General features: G+C 44.5%; 1 protein-coding gene across 2 annotated transcripts in view; it reads right to left on the reverse strand.

The window, feature by feature from the left end:
• Positions 1 to 1,923: 1,923 nt before the first annotated feature.
• Positions 1,924 to 22,852, reverse strand: part of arhgap27l (Rho GTPase activating protein 27, like) — a 46,559-nt gene continuing 25,630 nt past the window's right edge. The window contains exons 3-19 of one of the 2 annotated variants that reach the window (XM_069185786.1): positions 18,281 to 18,727; positions 17,183 to 17,383; positions 16,084 to 16,164; positions 14,137 to 14,253; positions 12,556 to 12,642; positions 11,798 to 11,860; positions 9,935 to 9,996; positions 9,487 to 9,574; positions 8,871 to 8,972; positions 8,314 to 8,412; positions 7,894 to 7,993; positions 6,148 to 6,273; positions 5,563 to 5,661; positions 5,212 to 5,289; positions 4,404 to 4,538; positions 3,803 to 3,908; positions 1,924 to 3,287 (exon numbers count right to left, since the gene is read on the reverse strand). In XM_069185786.1, coding sequence (XP_069041887.1) covers positions 3,110 to 3,287; positions 3,803 to 3,908; positions 4,404 to 4,538; positions 5,212 to 5,289; positions 5,563 to 5,661; positions 6,148 to 6,273; positions 7,894 to 7,993; positions 8,314 to 8,412; positions 8,871 to 8,972; positions 9,487 to 9,574; positions 9,935 to 9,996; positions 11,798 to 11,860; positions 12,556 to 12,642; positions 14,137 to 14,253; positions 16,084 to 16,164; positions 17,183 to 17,383; positions 18,281 to 18,727 — 2,169 coding nt within the window. In that variant the 3' untranslated portion in view covers positions 1,924 to 3,109. The remainder of the gene's footprint in view (positions 3,288 to 3,802; positions 3,909 to 4,403; positions 4,539 to 5,211; positions 5,290 to 5,562; positions 5,662 to 6,147; positions 6,274 to 7,893; positions 7,994 to 8,313; positions 8,413 to 8,870; positions 8,973 to 9,486; positions 9,575 to 9,934; positions 9,997 to 11,797; positions 11,861 to 12,555; positions 12,643 to 14,136; positions 14,254 to 16,083; positions 16,165 to 17,182; positions 17,384 to 18,280; positions 18,728 to 22,852) is intronic. The other variant, XM_069185787.1, reaches the window with a different exon arrangement.

Below are 22,852 nucleotides of genomic sequence, written 5' to 3' on the forward strand. Positions count from 1 at the left end.
GAGATGGCTTCTCGCCAGTTTATTTTTAGGAAGTAAGCGCTGTTTTTGAAATAAACTCTGCTAACTTCCTGCTGAGTGGCAAATGAAATCCCACAAACCTGAAAAAGGGTAATGCTGAAAGATAAACAAAAAGCTTTCAAAAGGGAAGAGTTTTTTGCAAATGGCCAGAAAACAGCTTTGTAAGATGAGAAGAAACCTATGATGCATCAGACTGAATTCCCCATGGAAGCTGGGTTGCTTTTATACTGTTAGTATATAGTCTGTTGTCAATGACTGATATTGCGTATAACTTAAACTAGTTTCACTAGGGGTCAGAGTATCAGGAGCTTTTTTCATGCTGCTTATGCTGTGCAAAACAGCTGTCCAGTCAGCAGCATTTAAGTAATAGGATTTGATTCAACAGTTGTCTCCTGATGTATGGTCTTTGTCATGATAATATTTAATCATACGGATAGTTTGTCTATAATATGTAGAAATGAGGCAAGTCCTCTCCACAAAGCTATTTAAAACTTCAAATCACATTGCCATACCACTGGACATCCGAGTGACCTAGTGTAGGACAGTTAGCACTAATGTTTGGAGCGGGGTGAGAGTTAGTCTCAGGGTATGGCCAGCGTTTGTGTAAGGGTAGGTTCATGGTAAGTATCAGGTTTTAAGGTTGAAGAGAGATTTGGGGCTAGGGTTCTAATCAATACATCTTGTTTGGAACTGTTGTTGATTTTTGTATTGACAGGGGTGAATACTCCAAGTGGGGGTAATTCATGGAGTACTGGCGAGATCTGGATAAGGAGCTGCTTAACTTATATAAACGATTCAGATTGTGGTATAGTCTGGTATACAGCATTTGGTATAAACTAGCCTTTGTGATAATTTGCAGCAGATACCAAATTAGGAAGATTAGCAAATACTGTACTGTAGAAGCAGCAAAAGAAATTCAATAAGATTTACAGTAGATAAAATTCAAGACTGAGCAAACACCCGGAAAGTAAAACACTGTACTTTTCAATTTCCTGTTGGCAAATGTAGGGTTTTACTTGCAGGAAGCAAAAACATTAGAAATCTAAAGTATGAAACTGGGGTAGGTTTGAAAAAGACTTTTCACAAAAGGTTTTTGTGTGAAGACATCATTTACATATCCTCGACAATGTGGGGAAGCAAAAGGTAGAACTGTGTAGAATTTATACTGATGGATAATATGGTACATTAATAAGGCCAAGTTTTGAGGCCTTATTTATATCATAATGTACAATGTATGATAAGGCCTCATTTAGAATATTGTGCACAAGTTTGTTAAGAAAAAGGATGTTGTTTGGGAATCAGGCCAGAAAAGAGCCACCAGATACATTCTGGGGTTTAAAGGAAGGTCTTCATTGTCAGCTGCTAGGACCAAATGGAGCCAAGTGGTTTGAACAGCCTCTGCTATGTTGTAAATACTCTGGTGCCATCTGGTGGTTGCCTTGAGTACTGCTTTACCATTTTCCAGTACATTTGAGACGTAGAATTCTAAGCGTATTGCAGTGGTGGTTATTGGCCATTACCTGCTAAATGCAGCTTCACTTAAACCATTGTGCGCTGTATCACTGTTATGTACAGTGTATCCCTGCTGTCTGCTCTGCTTTAACTATCATATTAAACAAGTGTTTAAGACATCACATACTATACAGGGATGACATCCTGTAATGTATCATGTTGCAGCTACAGTAAGTGGTCATATTACACCTCTGGGGAGAAAATATTTTTACAACCTGATTCTCTGTAAGATCAGTCTTGAGTGCTGGCCACAAGCTCTCTGTATTACAGATGGATTTATCCCTTGTCTTGCATTCTCAGAATAGGAATACAGCTCTTTAAACTTTTCATTACAGTAAACAAAGTTTGAGAAACACCCAGTCATAAGTAACTCAAAGAATGTCAAAGAAGGAGTTTGTCCAAATTAAATTATTTAATTAAAAGAAAAAAAATGTATATTCCAAGTCAATCTGGGGGTAAATCCACTCTTCTTTATACACGGGTGAAATCAAGACACTTTCATAATTCCATAAATTTAATGCTAACTGAAATATACTGTACAGCTACCCTACCTTTCTTAATATAGATGTATTTCAAAGTACTGACCAATATTTTACAGGGACAAAGTTATACAAATCTAAAAAATATTGCATCTGCCAAATACAAAAGTAACTATATAATCTTATTCGCCTTTATATTTTTGTACAATTCGTAATAGAAACATTTGTCTCAAGACAATGACAGTAGCTTTTTTTGTTTGCAATTCTCTTATCGGAACAGAGCAGCTGGGCTTTATAACACAGGAACCTTTTAAAGGCGTCATCATCACATAGCATGGGCTGTGCCTATAGGTTCTGAGCAATTCTTGCACACAACTAGGGCCATACTGTTCAGGAAGCCTGTATTGCTCATCACAATGCCTTGTGGGTCAATGCAGCCCAGAACTGATCAAGCTCAGGGATGATTCTTTGGGGGGAAAAGCTTCAGAAGGCACACACAGATTGTCAATGAGAGGTGACATATGCTGAAAGACATGAAAACGATGGACAGGGGCCATGGGTTTCAGCTTGTTCAAGGGCATCATGGACGAACAGAATTTTCTATTCTATGTTGATCAAAAACAGAATTTTCACTGTGCAGCAACAAGTGGCATTAAAAAGAACCCATCTCATGACTACAAAACTGCAACTTGCAAATTTTCAGATGTAATTTTTTGTGCAACAGTTCTTTGGCCACATATAAGCACATGCCAAAAAAAACAAAAACAAAGTCATCCACATCCAACAGCCTCTCATTCCATCGTGCCTGGAACTTAAAGAAAATGGAGTTTTGGATCTTAGAATGGAGGTGTCCACAACATTGGCTGATGACTTGTCCCAGTGATGTCTGTCTCTAGGGACAGCCCCCAGTTCAGTTTTAGACTTCAAAGCTCCTTGTTTGAATCCTCTGCTAATCCTGCCCCGTGATGATCGTCTCCGTCATGGCATGGAGGGAAAGGAGATGCAGGAAACGTGAGAGAAACCCCCAGGAAGTCTGGCGTACCTGCGCCTACAGCATCCTAAGAGAATTTGTGGCTTCCAGCAGCCTGTGCAGGAGACTCTCAGCTGGGGTAGAAGATCCTGTCGTACTCGTTGAGGATGTACTCCACAATCTGGTTCTGGAAGACCATGTACATGGTGATGTTGGCCGACTCGGTCTCCGGTCTGAGGAGCGTGGGGCCGAAGACTATCGCTATGCTCTGCACAGACATCCGGTTGTCCTCTCTTCTTTCTATCACCCTGGGGAGGGCAAGCGAAACAAAAAGTTTAAAATAAACTGAACGACTTTATTACCTAGGAACAAGTAATAGGTTTATTCCCTGCTGAAAAGAAGAAGAAAGAGAAGAACAAGGCTCCACAGCCGAAACGTTGCGTTTTCTTTCTTCTCTTTTCAGCATGAAATAAACCTGTTACTTGTTCCTTTGCAGCCTACGCATGCTGACGCAGTTACCCACCTGAACTACTTTATTACCTAGCTGTTTATGTTGCCAGGGTCTGGTTATCAAACAGCATGGCAATAGGATGCAATGCAAAATGGGAACCTTTTAGTAGATGTTTCTGATCCGTTGCTCTTAAGAAGGATAGGGCTCAGCTCAGGCGACCTCCGCCTGGTTGATTAGCCCTCCTGCCCTTGTACCCACCCCCGTGGAAGCTGTGCTGCATAAGGTTTAAAACAAGGCAGGGGGGGGACCAAGACTCCACCATCAGGAGCCAGAGATCCAGAGAACAGAAGCTGAGGTCCCACAGGGACTCACCTGCGCAGGTGGCGGAAGAGCTCCTGCATGGTGTCTTGATTGGGCTGCGGGAGAGACCTCACCAGGTCCCTCATGTAAGTCACCTTCTGGCTGTTATCGCCAATATCTGCGCAGGACAAAGAGCACCAGTGTATGACAGAGTGGGCACACAAAGGTGCAATAGTATTTCAAAGGAGTCGGGACCTCTGCACTGTGCCAGAGATCAAACCAAAGCAGTGCCAATTAACTACTGAAATCTGTAAAGATACAGAGGAGCTAATGAAATCATTTGACTCAGGGAATACATAAGAAACGTGTTCATGCAATGAAGGCTGGGGTTGACAGTTCAACTACAGTACCGCTGTAGGGACTGTTATTGCTATCTGCTGCTATAGTTACTGCATCCACTAATACGGATGAGAATTAGAACACCGACTTAGATGCAGATGAATCTCTTCCAGTACTGTAAGCACACTGGAAACATGCGTGGTTTTAATATTTCCATGGAGACAGGCATCCAGTTCCTGGGAAACAAAAAGGTAACCATCTCAGTCCTGCGTTCCAGGGGAATAGAGACCCTTCGGAAAGAGATGTGTGTGGGAAGAGAGGACGGCGCGCTCACTGATGGCAGCGATGAAGTTGTTGAAGTGGCTGAAAGGGAAGAGGGGCTCGGGCAGTTCCCGGAAGAAGAGCTTCAGGGCCCCGGTGATGACGTGGATGTCCTCCCACTGCCCGTCCTCCAGGTTCAGGCTCTCCTCTGAAAGCAAGGGGACAGGGTCAGGGGGGGTCAGGGGGGGTCGGTGTACACCTGTTTCGGGTTGGTCTTCTGTCAGAAGTGTTAAAAACTTGAATGAGTTGATTAAACTATGAACTGGCTTCATCACTCTGTTCTCCCCACTGAGAGCTGGTGTGTGGGGAGCGGACTGGTGCATCATCCAGGTGGGGCTGCACACTGGTGGTGGTGGAGGGGAGTGCCCATTACCAGTAAAGCGCTTTGAGTGGAGTGTCCAGAAAGCCCATATATAAGCCTAAGGAATTATTTTTTTATCATTTTTATTATTTAAAACCTTTTCTGTGAAACATTGCGGGGTTTAATTCACACTTCCACCGCTCACAACGAAAGCGAGGGGGAAACATTCGGACGGGCGCCGCGCTAAAACGGTCGCTGCTTTCCTCGGGTCAATGGGGGCTCGATTCTCGACAGCGCAGAGGACATTTCACGCTGAAGCTTGGACGGTTTTCTATTCTCTACTCCAGTGCGGGGCGCCTTTGGAGCGTCAAACTACCAAGGGGGCGCAGGTGGGCGCAGAGACGAGCAGGCGGCAGGGCGTCAACAGAGACACAGTCTGGGACCTCTGTGAAGGTCTTTCAGAAGCCACGAAAACAGCCGGTTTCACTATAATACTCGGACACGAGTGAGAAGGCCTTACCCTGATCCACTTTGATGCGCAGTTTCTGGATGACAGCCAGGTTTCCACTCACTCGGTAAATTCCATCAATTTCCAGACCTTTTTCACCCCGGGAGAAAACACAGCGGAGACAGACCTTTAACAACCCGTTCAGTGCTTTAAAAAAAAAAAACTGCAACACCACGAAACAAAAAAAACAACCCGTATATAATACGACATCCATAATCCTTGCCCTGGCGATGGCTATCTTAGAAATCGAAGGAATTTTCAACACGCGCAGAAAAATCAATTGATCTTTAAAATGCTTGCGGGCCCAGTCGGGGCGGAGCGGGTTGATCCCCCCAGCCCAGAAGAGAAAGATCAAGGGGGCACCTCGTTTTTCCACGGCCTGGATGCACTTCTCCACGAAGGTGGGGATCGTCACATTCTCCCTCTCGCACAGCGCGTCCAGCCGACAGCCAAACACTTGATCTACAAGACAACCAGAGGGGGGCGCTCTCGAAGCGTTACAAAATAAACCATTTAACACAACACGCCCAGGTTCACCAGACTTTACAAAATAAAAAAACACGGGTGGCTCAATCTCTAGAATGCCATTCAATAGGCGGAATACAGCACAGCAAGACACAAAAAGCGCTTTTTATTATTTGCCTATGAAGACGGGGTTCACACAAGCTAGATTACGTTCAAACGGCTTGTGTGCAGGTAGCAATTCTGCTGTAACTGGAGGAGAAAGATAACATTTGATTATTTTTTTTACAGTCGTCCACAACATAAAAGAAAGAAAGAAAGATGACAGAGAAAGGTTTGGTAAGAAAAAAATAGAAGCTGAATAGTCTAGCAAAGAGAGGAAAAAAAAGGCACAGACTAACAGGTCGTTTACAATTCCCCGGTGCTTTCCTGTCTGAAGAGATTCAGGCCAGATTTCCAGTGTTAGAGGCCGGGGGCGCTCCTCACCTCGGATGTAGCCCCTCTCCTTCACGGACTGCAGCGTCGGCCTCTTCTGCAGGAATTTCTTCAGCTTGGTGCGCACTTTCTTCTGCTCCGCGTCGCCGGCGGAGCTGGGAGCGGCCGGCTTCGTGGCTACAGAAACGAGCAGAGGTGTCGCCCGACCATAGGGAGGCAAATTCAATCTCTGCCCCGCCCCGACTATCCGTTTCTACACGACGCGAGTCGGTGCCCGCCAAGGACAGACGCCCAAGAGTAACGATCCGAAGTGTGATTTTGCCAAGCCGATGGGAAAGACGACGATACCCCGGTGCAAAGATCTGATTGAATACAGCGCAGGTCCCAACGCACGTTGATAAACGACTTTTGTTTCATACAATGTAATGATGTAAAATGCATTTAGATGTGGTAAGGTAAAAAAAAATTGGATCATCGTACCGGTCCAGAAATTCAAACCATCCCTGGAACAACCAGAAAGGTCTTGGTTTAACTAATATCAGCCTGTATTGTGTAATTGTAATGCTTTGATTTCGACAATGTACACTGTGAGGCATTAGCTCTTCATTACTCACATGAGTTAGAACATACCACATTTGAATTCGTACTTTATTCCTTACTTTTATTCCTTTTTCCTTCCTTAGTTAATGCATTATACTAACTCTTCACCACTGCGATCTAATCTAACTCTAATTACACATTCGCAGCTAACAACCTAAGATACATAAGAAAGATTACAAGCAAGAGAAGGATATTCAGCTCATTTAGGTTGTTCGCAAGTCGCCTTTAGAGCTGGTGATCTCATGCAGTCATTGCTTGAAAGGGTACTGTCTTTGATAAGATGACTGGGTAGCTTGTTCCAGACTCCCACACCCCTTTGTGCAAAGAAGCACCTTCTGCTTGTTGCTTAAAACTGCACTTTTCCGGTCATAAAGAATTAATACATGCCTCATAATGTACACATAAAAACAAAGCACTTTCTGGTTTACAGGCTGATATCATTTAGTCTTCCCCGGTGTTAGACCCTTGTGCTTAATATCATCCTTATGAAAGTGTATTAATAATAATAATAATAATAATAATAATTGCTTACACTTATATAGCGCTTTTCTGGACACTCCACTCAAAGCGCTTTACAGGTAATGGGGATCCCCTCCACCACCACTAATGTGCAGCCCCACCTGGATGATGCGACGGCAGCCATAGTGCGCCAGAACGCTCCCCACACATCAGCTACCAGTGGGGAGGAGAGCAGAGTAATGAAGCCAATTCATAGAGGGGGATTATTAGGAGGCCATGATTGGTAAGGGCCAATGGGAAATTTGGCCAGGATGCCGGGGTTACACCCCTACTCTTTTCGAGAAACACCCTGGGATTTTTAATTACCACAGAGAGTCAGGACCTCGGTTTTACGTCTCATCCGAAGGACGGCGCCTGTTTACAGTACAGTGTCCCCATCACCATACTGGGGCATTAAGACCCACATGGACAGCAGGGTGAGCACCTCCTACTGGTCCCACTAACACCTCTTCCAGCAGCAGCCTTAGTTTTTCCCAGGAGGTCTCCCATCCAGGTACTGACCAGGCTCACACCTGCTGAGCTCCAGTGGGCTGCCAGCTGGGAGTTGCAGGGTGATATGGCTGCTGGCATTAGAACAGTAAATAGAAGGGGAGAGGGTCACGGACTTTTTTAAGGAAACTTGTAAGGGTGCATGAAAGAACAGCGCTATTTCAGGCCCACTGGCCCTGGAATACATACCGGCTCTCTTCTTGTCCTTCTCGTCCCTGTCCGTAGGTCCGGGCGACTTCTCGCTGCCCCCAAAGTCACCATCCTCCTCCTCCGAGTGGTGTCCGTGGTCCTGAGGAGTGCCAGCCAGCCAAATTGATGACATTTATTTTCCTCCTGTTGGGCAGCCTTGTCATGCCCCTGACACAGCACAAACAAGCATGGAGGACCCAAACACAAACACGCGCACACTCTCACCTGTGCTAATTTACATACCAGCGTGTGTTTGGACTGTGGGAGGGAAACGAAAGCTTTCAGAGGAAACCAACAGAAAACTTGGGGAGAACATGCAAACTCCACACGGATAGAACTCCAGGAGTTGAACCCAGGACCCCAAGGGCTGTGCCACCATTTCCATCGACAGCTATAAATATTAAAGGAGTTGAGGCTCACCAGCTGCCGAATGGTGTCCATGATCACTTTGTGCCAGTCTTGGATGATGCTCTCTGTGTCGTACTGTATGAGATACTCGGACCCATGCCGCGTTTTCAACTAAAATAAAAATTTAAGAAAACATGTCAGGAAATGTCAGGGTTTGTTTTTGTCTTTCACAAATGGACTGGAGGGACTGAATGTCTTTAGTTTTTGAGGAAACAGCTTAAAACGTGTCATGATACACCTATTCAAAATCAGCCCAACCTGACCCAGTGGACTCAACAAGCCCAGCAAACTCGACACACGAGCGAGCACATAAATGGAAATGAGGACACGTATTTAAGACGAATACTAGGACACACATCTTTAAAAGGGTTGTTGGTGTGTGAAAAAGTCAGTTCAAGTAGTTAAAGCTTTATGATACTCTGGGGGAAATTCGTTTTACGGCTCAGTCCACCAATAAAACAAGCACGGCAAACCTCAACAGAGAAGACAGCACAATGACGTTACAGGAGATCAAGTCTTTTCATCGATGGTGACATACTGCAACGCTAACTCCTTAACTCCCCACATACCTCCAGCACATTCTTCTTGCTAGATTTATCTTTTCCTGCCCAGGATATCGTTGCTCCTCGCAGCTCTACAGTGTACTCGGGAACAATCTGATTCGTCTTGCTCTAAGAGGCAAAAGAAAGCAGCCTTTACAGAGCTGATGCTACAACAGGATGCCTAGTTCCACCTGGCTGTGATGTTACATAGTTATCAGAGCCGCTGATGAAAGAATTTAAGCCACCTTTTATTGGTCAGGATTATCAACTGTAAAAAAAGGCAAAACTAAAACATTTTTTTACTACGTTTGAGTGATATGTGTAATGCTGTTACACTCACTGAGACTTTTATTCAAAGCAGCATACATTTGTACAGCTAGGTAAAATTAATCTGAATGATGTACCTCGTTCGGGGTACAATAGCTGTGCTCCACCTGGGATTTGAACCTGCAACCTTTGAGTTATGAAAGCAAACAACTCCACACTGCTGCCTTGTTTCCTTTTACAGGTTGCACCGTATCAGCTACATTGTTATTAGGAGACTTCATTTTCCATCTCTGGGTTTGCGTTGCTAGCAGAATAGGAGCAGAGCTCGCTGTCACACTAACACACGTTTGGCAGTGTAATTGCTTCTCTCACTCACAGCTGTTCCACTCTGCTGAGATTTGGGGTCCTTGTTAAAAGTGAGTATCCCTCCATGGAGAACTGTCCACGACTGGGCCCAGTTTTTCCTGTGAAGTGGAAAGATTACGCAATTATCACACAATCCCACAACTTCACCAGAAGGATGTAGCCTAACAACACAGTGGACAGGACTTGCAGACAAGTCAATAATCAACCCAGGATCAACCCAGAAGTGAAAATAAGGTAAAGTGAATAAGTGAAGAGGACACCTGCGTGCATAAGGGATTGTGGGAGCTGGGAAACAGCTACTCAGCTATGCTGTTGATACCAAGATCACGGCTTAGTTAAAAAATGTCTAGATAAAGTCCTTGGATCAATTAGAAACCAGCAAATAAATGAGTGAGAAGGTGCCGGGTCTCAGCTCCTGGCTTAATTGAGCTTCCCGACGTTCGAACAATCAGATATACCTCAGTTTCTTCCCATTGTCGGCGACCTTTGTTTTGTTGAGAATTCCGGCCTTTTCCAAAGTCTGTAAGGGAGGGAATCGAGTAAAGCAATATTTAGTCTCAAAAAATAAAAACCTGCAGAGCTGTGTTCCTTTCATGATTCTGCATGTCCATGCAGGACAGGAAGTAATTAGTTTTCAAAGCTGAATTTAAGACAGATTTCCCTTTACATCCCAGCCATTTGCTCCCACTGTTAATACAGTACATAGTTTTCTTTCCACAAGAAATATTTAAGGAAACACATCACCCTTCAAAAGAGAAAAACAGTAGCTAATAAATTCACTACATAACTTTAAAATAATTTTAACGAATTTGCACTAGTTCTCAAACGTATTTGCAATCTGTCCTTTCCAAAGATACATTCACCCTGTTCCACAAGTTAAATTGATCACAGAGCAGAAACACACTAATAGTTTTGAAATTTAAGGGCTAGTCTTCTAAACCTTTTTAGCTTCCCCTTGTCTGACAAAATATATCACAAAGCATTATAACAGAATTCCATTACTAATCCTTGATTTATGAAAACCCCGCTTTGCAAATTTTAGAATAAAGAAAGCGTGTTTTTTTCTGTTTTTCACAACTATGCACAGGGTTTCACAACAGGGTGATTGCTACAGTATGTACAAGTGTCAGTGGTGTTTTATATTGACGAGTTGCTTCTCTGTTTTTGTAAAAATAAGTAATGCTGAGTGAGTTTCTAGACCTCGGGTATGATAACATGTAAGGTGATGGGAATTTATTTGTTTTGCTTATTTTCACCTTCTGAACAGATATTGTGGAATGCATTACGTCCGTAAATGAAGGATAGCCAGACTGCATCAGATTAAGTGTGGTCTACGTGCCCTCATTCAGTCTGAGCAGGGGGCTAGTGGCATCCTCACAGGGACAGTGAGGAGCTTCTGCCTGTCATTCGCAGCTAGGGGCTATGTTGAATGAGTTTAAAATGTAAGATTTTTGCGTTTTTATCTTCAACATACACTCTAAAAATCATGCAGAAAAGAGAACGGGCTTTTCCCCAGAATTAAGGACATTTTTCTTGACTGTATTTTTGTCACACCAACTTTGAATGTGTTCTAACAACATTCATGACTCTTTATGGCTGTGGTTTCAAAAGACAAAACAATTACACAAGTGTTCATGACTTTTGTCAAGGTGTACATTATAGTGCGAGAGTTCAGGGAGATGGTCAGCACTATGATTAAGGTTAGGATTTGGATTAGAATGGAACCTACTGCATCTCTTGGGCTGTGGTGGAAGAATATCAAAATGGATTATGAAAGCTGTTACAACGTGTTATGAAGCCTCTAAGTAGCTATTATGAAGGATACATGGGAAGCTATTTTTTTTTCCTAACGATAATACAATGTGAGCATGAGAAACTCACTAGTTTCAACATCCAAAACAGTTGGGCCTTCAGTATCTTATGCTGGTGTTGACCTCACACAAACTCCGGAATGTACTTGGTACTTACTGTACTAATCTGCAGTTTGTAATGACAAGCCTGCCTCCTGTCAGTGGAAGACAGGTACGAAAGAAACAGGAGTGCTTTAAGTACAGTAATAGTTAAGTACTTTAACTAAAGCAGTGAGTTAATGCCATGGCCATTCCTTGAACTGGGCAGCCTTGGTGGAGGCAGAACAATGATAAAAAAACAGGCATGTTAGAGTAACCCATGGTGCGCCACATGTGATTAGGATTTTGTTAGTATTCATGCCCAGCAGGGAATATCACAAGCCCGAGAACCAAGCTCTGTGAAATTGAAAGAAAGACATGCATCTGGGGAATTGAAATGCGAAGCATGAAGAAAACCATCAGGCTACTGACATGAGGATGGAGAAAGTCTCCGCTTAGATTGGACCCGGTTCTCCTGTGTCGGAACCTGTCAGCCTTGGGGAGAGATGAAACACTGTTGGACAACGGCGAGAGGGAGAGCTCGGATCGGGTCAGGTCGGGTCGGCACAGATGGGAGCACGGTTGTGACCACAGCAACCCATAGGTGTGGGTCCAGTGTGTGAATCTACACAACAATTACATGTGCTTCCAAGAATGGAACGGGAACACAGTAAGTCAGTCTCACAGCACTCGCTGGGTAGCTGTCTATTGCCTTTTGCCTCAAAGGGAAGTGTGATGGACCAGCCAAGAAGTTCCCCTTTTTTTTTTAGCAGACTATCTTGGGGACATTTTTTATAGGTCTGCAGGCATTTAACTCAATAACCTGTCCGGGAAATTTAAGAGAGTTCTCGAGGTGCTTTATAAATCTGTGTGATATTTCTGTCGTTTCTCCCTGGTTATACTGTGCTCTAAACATGCATTTACTCACCTCTGCCATGACACTGCACTGCTGGAGCCCACTCTAGCATAGTTTTACTGTGGTATCACAGGGCTTTACCTGATCACTCTGTTTTTACCATGGTATAGCACAGCAGGCTATTATAAATAACAGAAGGGTTGAGGAAATTTGTAACAAGTCTTAAAGGAGGGTTTCTAAGACCTGGACTCCGGACCTGAAGAAAGCATCAGTGGGTGAAACAGAAGCATGTCTTTTGACGACCAGGAAGAAGCCGTGAAAATGAAATGCTCACATGGTGCAGCAGCTCCGGTGAGTTTCCAGAGCTTGAAACGTCGCTTCCGTAGTCCGAAACATTCCTCCTGTGGGAAGGGAAGAATTTCTGCGGAGAACAAGAGGAAAAATGAGAGGGGGTCGGCACCTGCCATAAAGGGGGAAAAAAGGATTTTGAGACTTTTCTAAAATTTTTCTTTTCATTCTTAAAAAACTGAATAATAATTCTACCTGGTCTGAACCCTGAGCAAACCAGAGAGTGTTAGATTAAATTAACCGATTGGACTTTAGCAAAAGGAAAAAGCAGTCGCTGTGTCTGATACAGTGCCGTTTCTACCTGCATCGCTTCATCACCCAGTGAATTAGTAAGACCTGTTTAGTCCAAATTAAAGGTGCAAACTCTTAATTAGCAAATTGAGGAATGACTGCACTCGATCAGAATGTGTTCAAATGGAACTGAACTTGTGGAAATAGTACACTTAAACTGTTTGTGAATCCAAAGACTAAGTGCCGACAAAAAAGCTAAACCAGTAAGCAGATCAGTTTCCTGTACCAATAAGCACTGGTGATTAAGGGTGATTTTGCACACTGGAGCAAAATCTATCAGACAGAGGAGTCACCCTGGTCTGTGATTGACAACTACTGATCTAGACTGGGGTCTCCCTCAACATCCACTGGTATTAGAATTGAAATATAATTGAACCCTTATCAAACTAAGAAGAGGTTAAGTTTAAACTTTTGAATTGTTTTCAGTTCCTAAACATGGAGGAAGTTGACTGCTTTTCACGACTGGGTTTCATAAGTAACTTACAATGTCCAAACCTTGGGTACAAAATCAAAGCTTGCAAAGGCTCCAAACGATTTGTTGGGTCAAATAAGGATTCATATAAGTGAAAAGCTCATGTACAAAAGAGCAGCCCCAAGAGGACCAACCCCCCGATCCAGAGCACCTGAACAGCCCAGTACACAGAACACAGAGAGCATCATGAGTTACAGGATCGTATATTTCAGCTCTTACTACTCGTTCGGCTTAGACATGCCATCACTTAAAGACACTGTCTCAGCACTTGTAAACCACAGGCGATTTGTATATGTGATATTTTTACAGAAAAACAAGGATGTTCCTCCTTTAGACATTTGACCTATCATGCTCTCTTCTTCCGCTTTGAGAGGGCAGGGGATTGTGTTGCTGATCAAAGCTAATTCTGCTACTGAGCTACCTCAAGAGAGTTCAACGCCATTAACGTAGAAGAATATATAACTTAAGTAAAAAGCCACAGAGTCCCTCAAGTAGAGGGTCATGCCAATTTAAAAGATAAAGAATAAAGTGATTCACGTTTCCACACTACAGTGTCTTAAACACAAGGACTTGATCACTTCATAGGCTTTGGGTTACATAAGGGTTGGGCAGCTCTGAGTTTTGAGTCTTAATTCCCCGAGCTGGGCTCCTAGTTACCACTTGATGCTAATTGGGGGATTAACTGGGCTCATTTAACACTCTCCCCAGATGTTCGGCAGGGGATCATGAATGAGTTGTCCATCCACAGATGAGGATAACGACTCATCTCCTCCAGACCAGCACAGCTTAAACCTGAGGTCTCACCGTGTCCTCGTGTCCGCTGAAGTGAGCGGGCCCCATCGTGTTTCTCCAGTTCTTTATCACCGTCCCCTCCTGGTCCAAGCCATTTCCAAACCTGGGCAGGCCAGCTGTTACAGGTAACTAAACAGACCAGAGCAAATGCATCAGGACTCAATGAACAGTATCCACAGCAGACATCTGTACTGTGTATTTCAAAAGCCATTCATTTCATGATGATAATCCTTACAATTATAAGGATAGCACTTTTCTGGACTCTTCACTTAAAGCGCTTTACAGGTAATGAGGATCCCCTCCACCACCACCAGTGTGTCGTCCCCACCTGGATGAAGGAACAGCAGCCATAGTGCACCAGTACACTCTCCACACACCAGCTATCAGTGGGGAGGAGAGCAGAGTGATGAAGCCAGGTCAGACATGGGGATTACTGGGAGGACTTGACTGGTAAAGGTGAGGGGGAAATTTGACCTGGACATTGAGGTAACAATCTATACACCCCTACCCCATTTCTATAGGCAAAAGCTTATTTCATCCCTACTAGCACAGTAGATTTAAAAGGGAACTGCAGTCCCAATTTAATTAAAGAAATTAATCAATGGTATTGCAAACCTTTACAAATTTCAAATTAACTGGATGGTCGCACGTTGTCGCAGGCAGACGAGAAACTGCTGGTCTTGCCTCAGGCGGGAGTCAGGGTTTAAGCAAATTGTTACATAAAATGGCCCTTCCTGCTCAATAATCCCTGGAAGCAAATGAGAAACATGGTCTCCTAACAACGTTGATTCTTTTCTGTCTTTTTGAACTCGTGTATATATTTTAAATGGTGCTGCTCCGTCAAGCACTTAGCTGTCCAGAACATAGGGATATTCAACCAGCCAAGAGATGGGTCAGAAACACGGGCACTGATGTGATGCTGGTCCCCTCGACGCGTTTCTTGACGAGATTCTGTATGATGCACGATCGAATAAGTACCAGCTGTGCAGCAGATATTTCACCCCAGAAATGTTCGAACATGAACTGCAGGCTGAGTAGCATTTGATGGCAAAACCGGGTCGAAGTCGATATGTTGAATTTAATTCAACATCAGCTGCTCAGGCTAGGGCACTGGCTATGGAATAGTAGGCCGTCCAAAAATACATTTTTACTTTCAGGTGTGATTTGTCATAAAATAACCGCCACTTTTGCAAAACTTGATGATGCATATGAGTGTATATAATTTTGCGATACTTGGATAAAAGTATCTAAAAAACATGTCACCTTGTATGTGTTTGTAATAGTAATATTTACTATTAATATAGTAGCAAAATATGCTTGCTCTAAAGCATGTTTACAATGTCCTCACTGGAAGTTTTGCTGCCTCGCTCTGAATCACAGATGATGATGGCACTATGCACATTGAACGTTTGTCAATTTTGTGATGTAAATTGGAGGTTGTACAATTACCATTTACTCGGTAGTTTCACTGTGGTTTGAAACGCACTAATCGATACCGATTGATTATAACCCCGAAACATAAGAAATAGCATTGCAGTTCCCTTTTAACAGCCCACACCAAAATGTACAAATCCTTCCGCATTTAATTTCTTTGCTAAATTCAGAGGATTTGGACACTGTATACAAGGTTCCATACAAAGCTGGAAAGAGGGAGAATTTTCCTGAGATTCGTGTTGCAGCTGGGTGGCGTGAAGTTATCAAGCCTTAAAGTACCCAACTCAACTTCCTATCTGGATAACAATCAGGGTGGACCATCTGAGAAAACTGTCCAGGGTTCGACACGCAGCAGTGCATGTCTTTTCATCATTTAAACTGGTGCAAAAAAAAAAGACCCACAGGACACTTTAGAGGTAAGAAGGACTGGTGAAAGAAACTATTCAGCCTCCTTACTATTCAGCTATTATTCAGTGCTTCTCAAAAACTGAGAGTCAGGACTGGCTGAATTCTTCAGTGGCTTACCTCAGGCAAGTTCCACTGGGACTTGGTCCCATCTGTTGTGTAGAAGTAGGTCTGCCCAAGGTCGTCTACTGACCTGATCCACTGCCATTGAAAACAGAAGGTTTTCCGCATTAGTGATGGACATGCATCAGAAACACTTAGCAAGTTCAGGGCTATACCCAGCAAATACAGCCCTTCATACAGTTTCACTGAGGTTCAGATTCAAAGCTTGGCAAGGAGAGTTCAACCTTGGGAAAGCAGACAATATATTCATTGCAAAATTGCACCTGGTGTCCAGCCCTCTGACTCACACAATTGACAGAAGCAGGAGGGAGTGGACTATATCAGATATACCAATTGCCTGCAAGGGCCAGAGCTGGACACAAGAGTGTACTGTTGTGCAGACACAGGTGCACAACTCTGGTCAGGAGGTTTTCTAGGTTCTTTAAATCATCAACAGCCAAAAAGCCATTGCACAGTGTTACACTGGTTCACACTGGCTCATGATCACTCAATCAGGGCATTAACAGTAGAGCTGAAATGGAAGCCCACAGCCTACTGCAACCCTCCAGCTGCTCTGCACCACTGATTTAAGAAATCCAGAATCTAGCTTCAGAACGTGAAATACAAGAATAACACAGGATCTCCATTCTGCCAGTGCCTTAGTAATGAGATGAACCTTTTTAGAAGTAAATCCATTAGGCCTTTAAAAGAGTACAGAGGCCAAACCTCCATTGCAGAAAGGCATAGGTCTCACTGGTCACAAGGCTTTTTAAAGCTCTACAGAGCTTCAGAGTGGTTCATTGCGTTAGGAAATGTACAGAAACAACTTTCACGGGTGTGAGCAGTCAGGAAACAAAAACATTCATCCTCCCCAGCCATGTCAACCACAGATACCCACAATACAAACAGCTTTTACTGCTGTGTTCTCAAAGAAAAACAGCTTTGCGGACGTAACAGAGACCAAGCTTAATAAAAGAGTGCTAAAATTAGTGCACATGTAGCTGTACAGCGTGTTATTTGACTATACAAAGCTCTGGAAAGATAGCGGAAACAACACCAGTGCTTCATAATGAAAACATGAAGCCAGTCAGAGCCAGAGCCAGCCACTTGCTCTCACCTGCTCCTGAGTGAGGTCGCTGGTGTATAACATCTTCCCTTCAGGGTCCCTGCAGACTGACCAGCCTGCTGGCGCTGGGGGCTCCAAGTCAATGCTCACCCTGGGTATTATGGCCTTTTTGAGAGGGCTATAGCTGTAGTCCGTTGGGAACACTAGGCTTGTGGAGTCATCCTCGTTGTAGTCTTCCACAGGGAGTGGTGGCTGCGGACGGCAGGAAGACAAAGACCTGATGAGGCAGGGTGGGATGTATGTGTGCCGGGGGGGTTCCAACCACCACAACAGGACAGTGAAACCATTTCTCAAGCTCCACACCCCTCCCCACCCCAGCCCTGCCCGTGTAGAGCTGTTTTCGGAGCCTCTGCACACAAAAAGCCCCTGGCGATCTGGAACCGCGGTCTTGAACAGGGAAGATTACAAGAGGAGGAGGCTCAAAATCCTCAAAGCCACTGACAAAAATCAACTCAGTGGATTTCTTCGCAATCAATAGTGAAACACAGACCAGAGGCCACCAGTGGAAATCACATGGAAATGTATCCAAAACCCAAGATAAGGAGGCACCTTCTTTATTCAAAAGGTTGTGGGAGTGTGGCACAAGCTACCCAGCCATGGTGGTGAAGCAACAGCTGGATGAGATCATTGGATCACTTAACTACTAACAGGTAGGCCAGATGGGCTGCATTATGTCATTGCATAACATTCTTAAGAATGACTCTGAGAGATGCTGGCTGAGGATGAGGAAGGGAATGGAAACTCAAACTCCAGGAGAGGAAGAAACTTGGCATTATGTTCTCGCCCAGCCTCCTCAGAGCTCAGGCTCTGTGCTGTGTATGCCCTGGAGAGACCCTCCTGAGCAGGCTTAGTGTGTGCTGTGCTGAGATTTCTCAGAAGTCAGATAATCAGAGATTGCCTTGTGACATTGCTTTTTGGAAAGCAGCACACCACTTTTACACTTTTTAAAGGTGGTAGAGACAGAGACAGACCAAGGTGGTAGAGACAGAGACAGAGAGCTGTTAAGGCTAATAAGTAAAACCATCAGCAAAGAATCAGAGCAGCAGGCAAGGCCAGTCCAGCGACAGGCCGGGAAGCATGTGCACTGACCCGCCCATCGTCGTGCCTGTCCGGCTCCATGTCATGCACAGGGGGGCAGATGTCCTCTGGGGGCTCCCAGGACGTCTCCCCAGACACGGGGTTGTAGAAGTAGTACCGGCCGCTGTCGTCGTCCAGCAACTTCTGCCACTCCGAGCCTTGGCCCCCGCTGGCCGGAGGGGTGGGCGACGGCGAGGCAGAGGGTGACAGGGAGGGCGAGGGCTGCTCCTCCGGGGGCGCCTCGCGGTCCAGGAAGGGGCTGTCCCAGGTGGTCTGCCCCGTCGCCGGGTTGTAATAGAACTCCTGGCCGCTCTCTGCGTCAGTGTGCACCTCCCATTCGGGGGACTCGCTGGACAGGTGCCGGCCGGGCGTAGGGTCGGTCGGGGAGCTCAGCGAGGCCGATTTCCGCAACTCGGAGACGTTCACGTACACCGCGGTGTTGGGATTCTCGCTCTGGGACTGGGGGAGAGAATAGGGCTTTCATCAGACCTGCTTCCAGAGCGTGAGCATCTGTCCTGGTTTGAAAAGAAAACCGGACACTTTGGGCTCAATGGGGAGAATGTCATCTTTCATAGACATAGCCTTTTTCATGGACGAGCACCAAGACCCAGGCACGCACACGCACACGCATGTTCCTGTTCCTGCTACACACACATCATATACACAAGGATGTGTAAAAAAAAGTACACCCTCTTAAGACCCTATGGTTTTACATATTTTGATTTGATTTATTATTAATGATTCTATACACATGTCTGAGCACGTTCCGGATGATCAACTAATCACATGGCACTTGTTTAGCGGCCCCTGATTCTCAGGATCTTCTTAACTGACATGGAAGCAGGAAGGGTACGCTTACTTTTTCCACACAGGGCTTCTGAATGCTGGCTGATCTTTTTTGTTCAATTTATAATGACAAAGTAAAATTTGCATGTGTGACTTGTCACAGGAATGTACATTTATCCACTGTTTGGGCTCGGTGAGGACTACATGCAAGTCACATATGTGTAAAATCATAGAATCATAATGGGGTGCACTTTTCTTTCCACATCACTGTATATACAGGGGTTCACCAGTCTAACAAACCCTGCTTGAACATCTTCCCTCTGTATCTTCCATAATGAAGATAGTAGAGAAGGACAAAACTGGTGCAAGACAATGTTAGATTTAAGATTTCAATCATTTAAGGCAAAAAACGCACAATGGAAACTTCCCTTTCAAGTGAGTATTAATAGGTAACGTAACCCACGGTTTCTTTTCAGTCGCCGAGGGTCAGCTGATCACGCACTCAGTGAGAGGAGGAAGAAACACACCCAGAAGACTAACTGGAGTTGCTCTTTCTCAAAGCCTCTGTTGTGCAAAACGCTAAAGGTTAATCTTTTCCAAGTCACACATGGAAAGGGAAACTCAAAGGAGAGGCGGGGCTCACAGATGCAGTTGTTCCTTTTTTTTTTACAAAACAATTTTTTTTTTTTGCTTTGATCGATGTTGACCTCCCCCCTCCTCTCCCCATCCCCACCGCCAGTTTTCCGTTTCCAGTGGAAATCCAGGAACACTAAACAGTGGCGATGGCTCCCTGGAAGAACGGACAGTTTCTCGTTCTGTTCCTAGTTTCCAGTTTGCCTCTTACTGTGGTTACAAACCCCAAGCAGTGTACCAGACTCCCAGTACACTCATTTTCCATTCATTTTTGGACCACTTTATCCATTACAGTGCTGCAGGGAAACCAGAGTCTATCCCAGCAAGCAAACAGGCACAAGGCAGGAGACTCAGTCCACTGCAGAGCAGAGACACACACTTACACCAGGGCCAGTTTTCCCAGAAGACAAATAACCTACCAGTAAATTGTTGGGACTGTGGGAAGAAACCAGAGCACCTGGAGGAAACCCACACAGACGTGAATAGAACATACAAACTCCACACAGACAGTACCCCTGGTCTGCGTCCCACCACAAGCCCTGCTGGCCTCATTTACCAAACCATTAGGAAGAATTACCTGGGCTACAGTGCACAGTGCAAAACTGACAGCCCACTTGCTAAACCATACATTGTCACCTACTTCAACGTAGTGATCTGTTTCACGAACAATTCAGCAAGCCACAGTGACAAAGTCAGAACTGTTCTTTCAGCATGTTCACCAGAGAGCCCTGGCCTTCCTTGGGCACAGTGAATGTCATTGGTGTGCCATTTCACAAATGCACCATGCATGCAAATGACAACAACGTAGGACTTTGTTGGCAGAACCTGCCAGGGGTGTTATGCAGCATATGCCTATAAAACAATACTTACATGACACACAGCTACAAATCCTGAATGTATGCTGTAATAGAAGGGCTCAGTGTAAATTCAGTATACCGAAGTCGTATAAAGCCCCTTCCTGGACAACACGGAATTTTCCTGTGGCAGGAGACCCTATGTTTTGGACTACACGCCTCTCCACTGAGCACGGTCCAAACTCACCAGTGATCGTAACTGACTCCTGGCAGGAGAGCTACACAGTAAGAAACACAAAACTAGAACCTCCCACCCCATATCTGTGCATACGAAACACAGGAAAGCCTGCAAAACAATAGGAGCCCACCTATCTCATTTGGCTTATAAGCACTGGGGAGTCTTGCCCCAGTTACACACTGAACCTTCCCACCACCAAAAAGAGCACCATCACCTAGTTTGAAATCTGCTGTTAATTCTAAATTTGTGTCGGATTCTTTTAACACACCTCAGTGTCAGGATTTCAAACCAAAACGCCTATGAAACCATACGACGCCAAACCTGGGTAGGGTTTTTCGAAGTCTTACGACATGATGAGCAGCACATTGTTTAGGATGGGAAATGCGCAAGCCAAAATGAACTAGAAGACCATGTGCACAACAACAACAACAAAAAAGAACTAAACTCTTGAAGCTTTTGGTTTGGCTGCCAACCCTGCCACTAGAAATGCCACCTCGGATGCCTTTAAAATAATCCCACCGCACATCGACGCACGCCCCAGCAACAGCAGAGAAAGTTTTTAATTCGTGCACAGCTCTCTTTTCTATTTTTAATCCTGCTGAAATGAAAGATGAAATACCGTAACTCTGATATCATGAAAGTTAAGCCATATGCAACACAAAAGACCCTCCCTGTTATTGCTTACACAGTCGCCTGTGAAGACCCAACTCAAAGAGACAGGAAAGGGGCAGACTCTGCTGAGCTGAACATTGTCCAGGATAATGAGCCCTGTGGCCAGTGTCTCGCCTGCCCAGCTGAATGCCTGGGGACTACTACAGAGACTGTTGTCTTTCAATGAGCCCAGTAAGACAGTGGCTGAATGTCTTACAGCTAGAGATTGTCCCCAGTACAGATTTCGAAACAAACGATGGAACGCTAATTACATTTTAATATTAAGCATCCATCCTCATGGTTGTTTTTCCTGTCTGTTCTCACTACACATCTGACACATTAACATTTTGCTTTGCTTTAGGGGGGAAAAAAAGCAAAACAAATGGCAAAATGCTGTCAGAGAACACAAGTCTTTAAAGTATGGATTTTTGATTCGGAAGCCCAAACCGAATTTCTGCTTGCATTCTTCTAAGGTTAGAGAGTTCAGCATTGTGAGTTACTGTAACAGATCTTTTCCCCGTGGTAATGAACTTAGTTTTACATTTCTTTTCCATTCAACAGAAAAAAAGTCTCTTTTTGCTGTGCACAGCAGCTGTGGCCTAATATTTTTAATATAGCTTAGGCACTGATGGTGCCTATTCAAGTTCGTCATCCCAGCCATCTACAAGTATACAGTGGAACGAAATATCGTTCCTATTGGTCCACTGTGCACATAGAGACAGGACAGACCAGACACTGACAAAGCCATTGTAGACACGATACACATAGTGCAAAGTTCAGATCCTGCAAATTACAAGGCTTACAACACACTGGGGGGGATTCAAAACATGTTTCTAGAATTGGAACACAATTGTGCACACAATTATGTTTAAACCTTTGTAAAGGATAGTCTGTGCCCCTGACCTGCCTTACCGTAAAGGTAACATTCTGTATCTAAACAATTTCGAAATAAAAAAAGCCACTCTTTCTGCAAGACAAAGCTAACAACGTGTTCGCATCGGTGTGTTTCCAAATTTATCAAGTGATTTGCCTGCAGGTTATTTTTGATTAATGCAAGATGGTTTGGTGCTCTGAACAGGCTGTCAGAAGTTGCCTTCCGGTAGAGCACAGGGTGAGGAAATGCAAGACTACAGCAGCTACAAACCATACCAGCACATCAACAGATCAGGCCCTGAGACTAAAACGGACTGAAGTGCTCGGTCTACTGTTATACCGACGAGAACTGTCCGGTTCTCCTTACACAAAACTGTAAAGCAAGCCAATGGTGAACAGAAGAGCATCGACACCTTGCAGCGTGCATTATTTAATAAGACCATGAATCCTCACACTGGGCGTTTCCAAATGTTTTGAATTATTTGTCCATTTTACCCATCGTTTGTGCTGATTCACAGAGCAGGCTGAGAGATATTCATTGCTCAAGGGCACAGCTGCTTTCCCCAACCCAGGATTTGAACCTGCAACCTTTTATAGTTATGAGTACAG

The sequence above is a fragment of the Lepisosteus oculatus genome, chromosome 28, assembly GCF_040954835.1.
Source record: "Lepisosteus oculatus isolate fLepOcu1 chromosome 28, fLepOcu1.hap2, whole genome shotgun sequence".
Taxonomy (NCBI): Eukaryota; Metazoa; Chordata; class Actinopteri; order Semionotiformes; family Lepisosteidae; genus Lepisosteus; species Lepisosteus oculatus.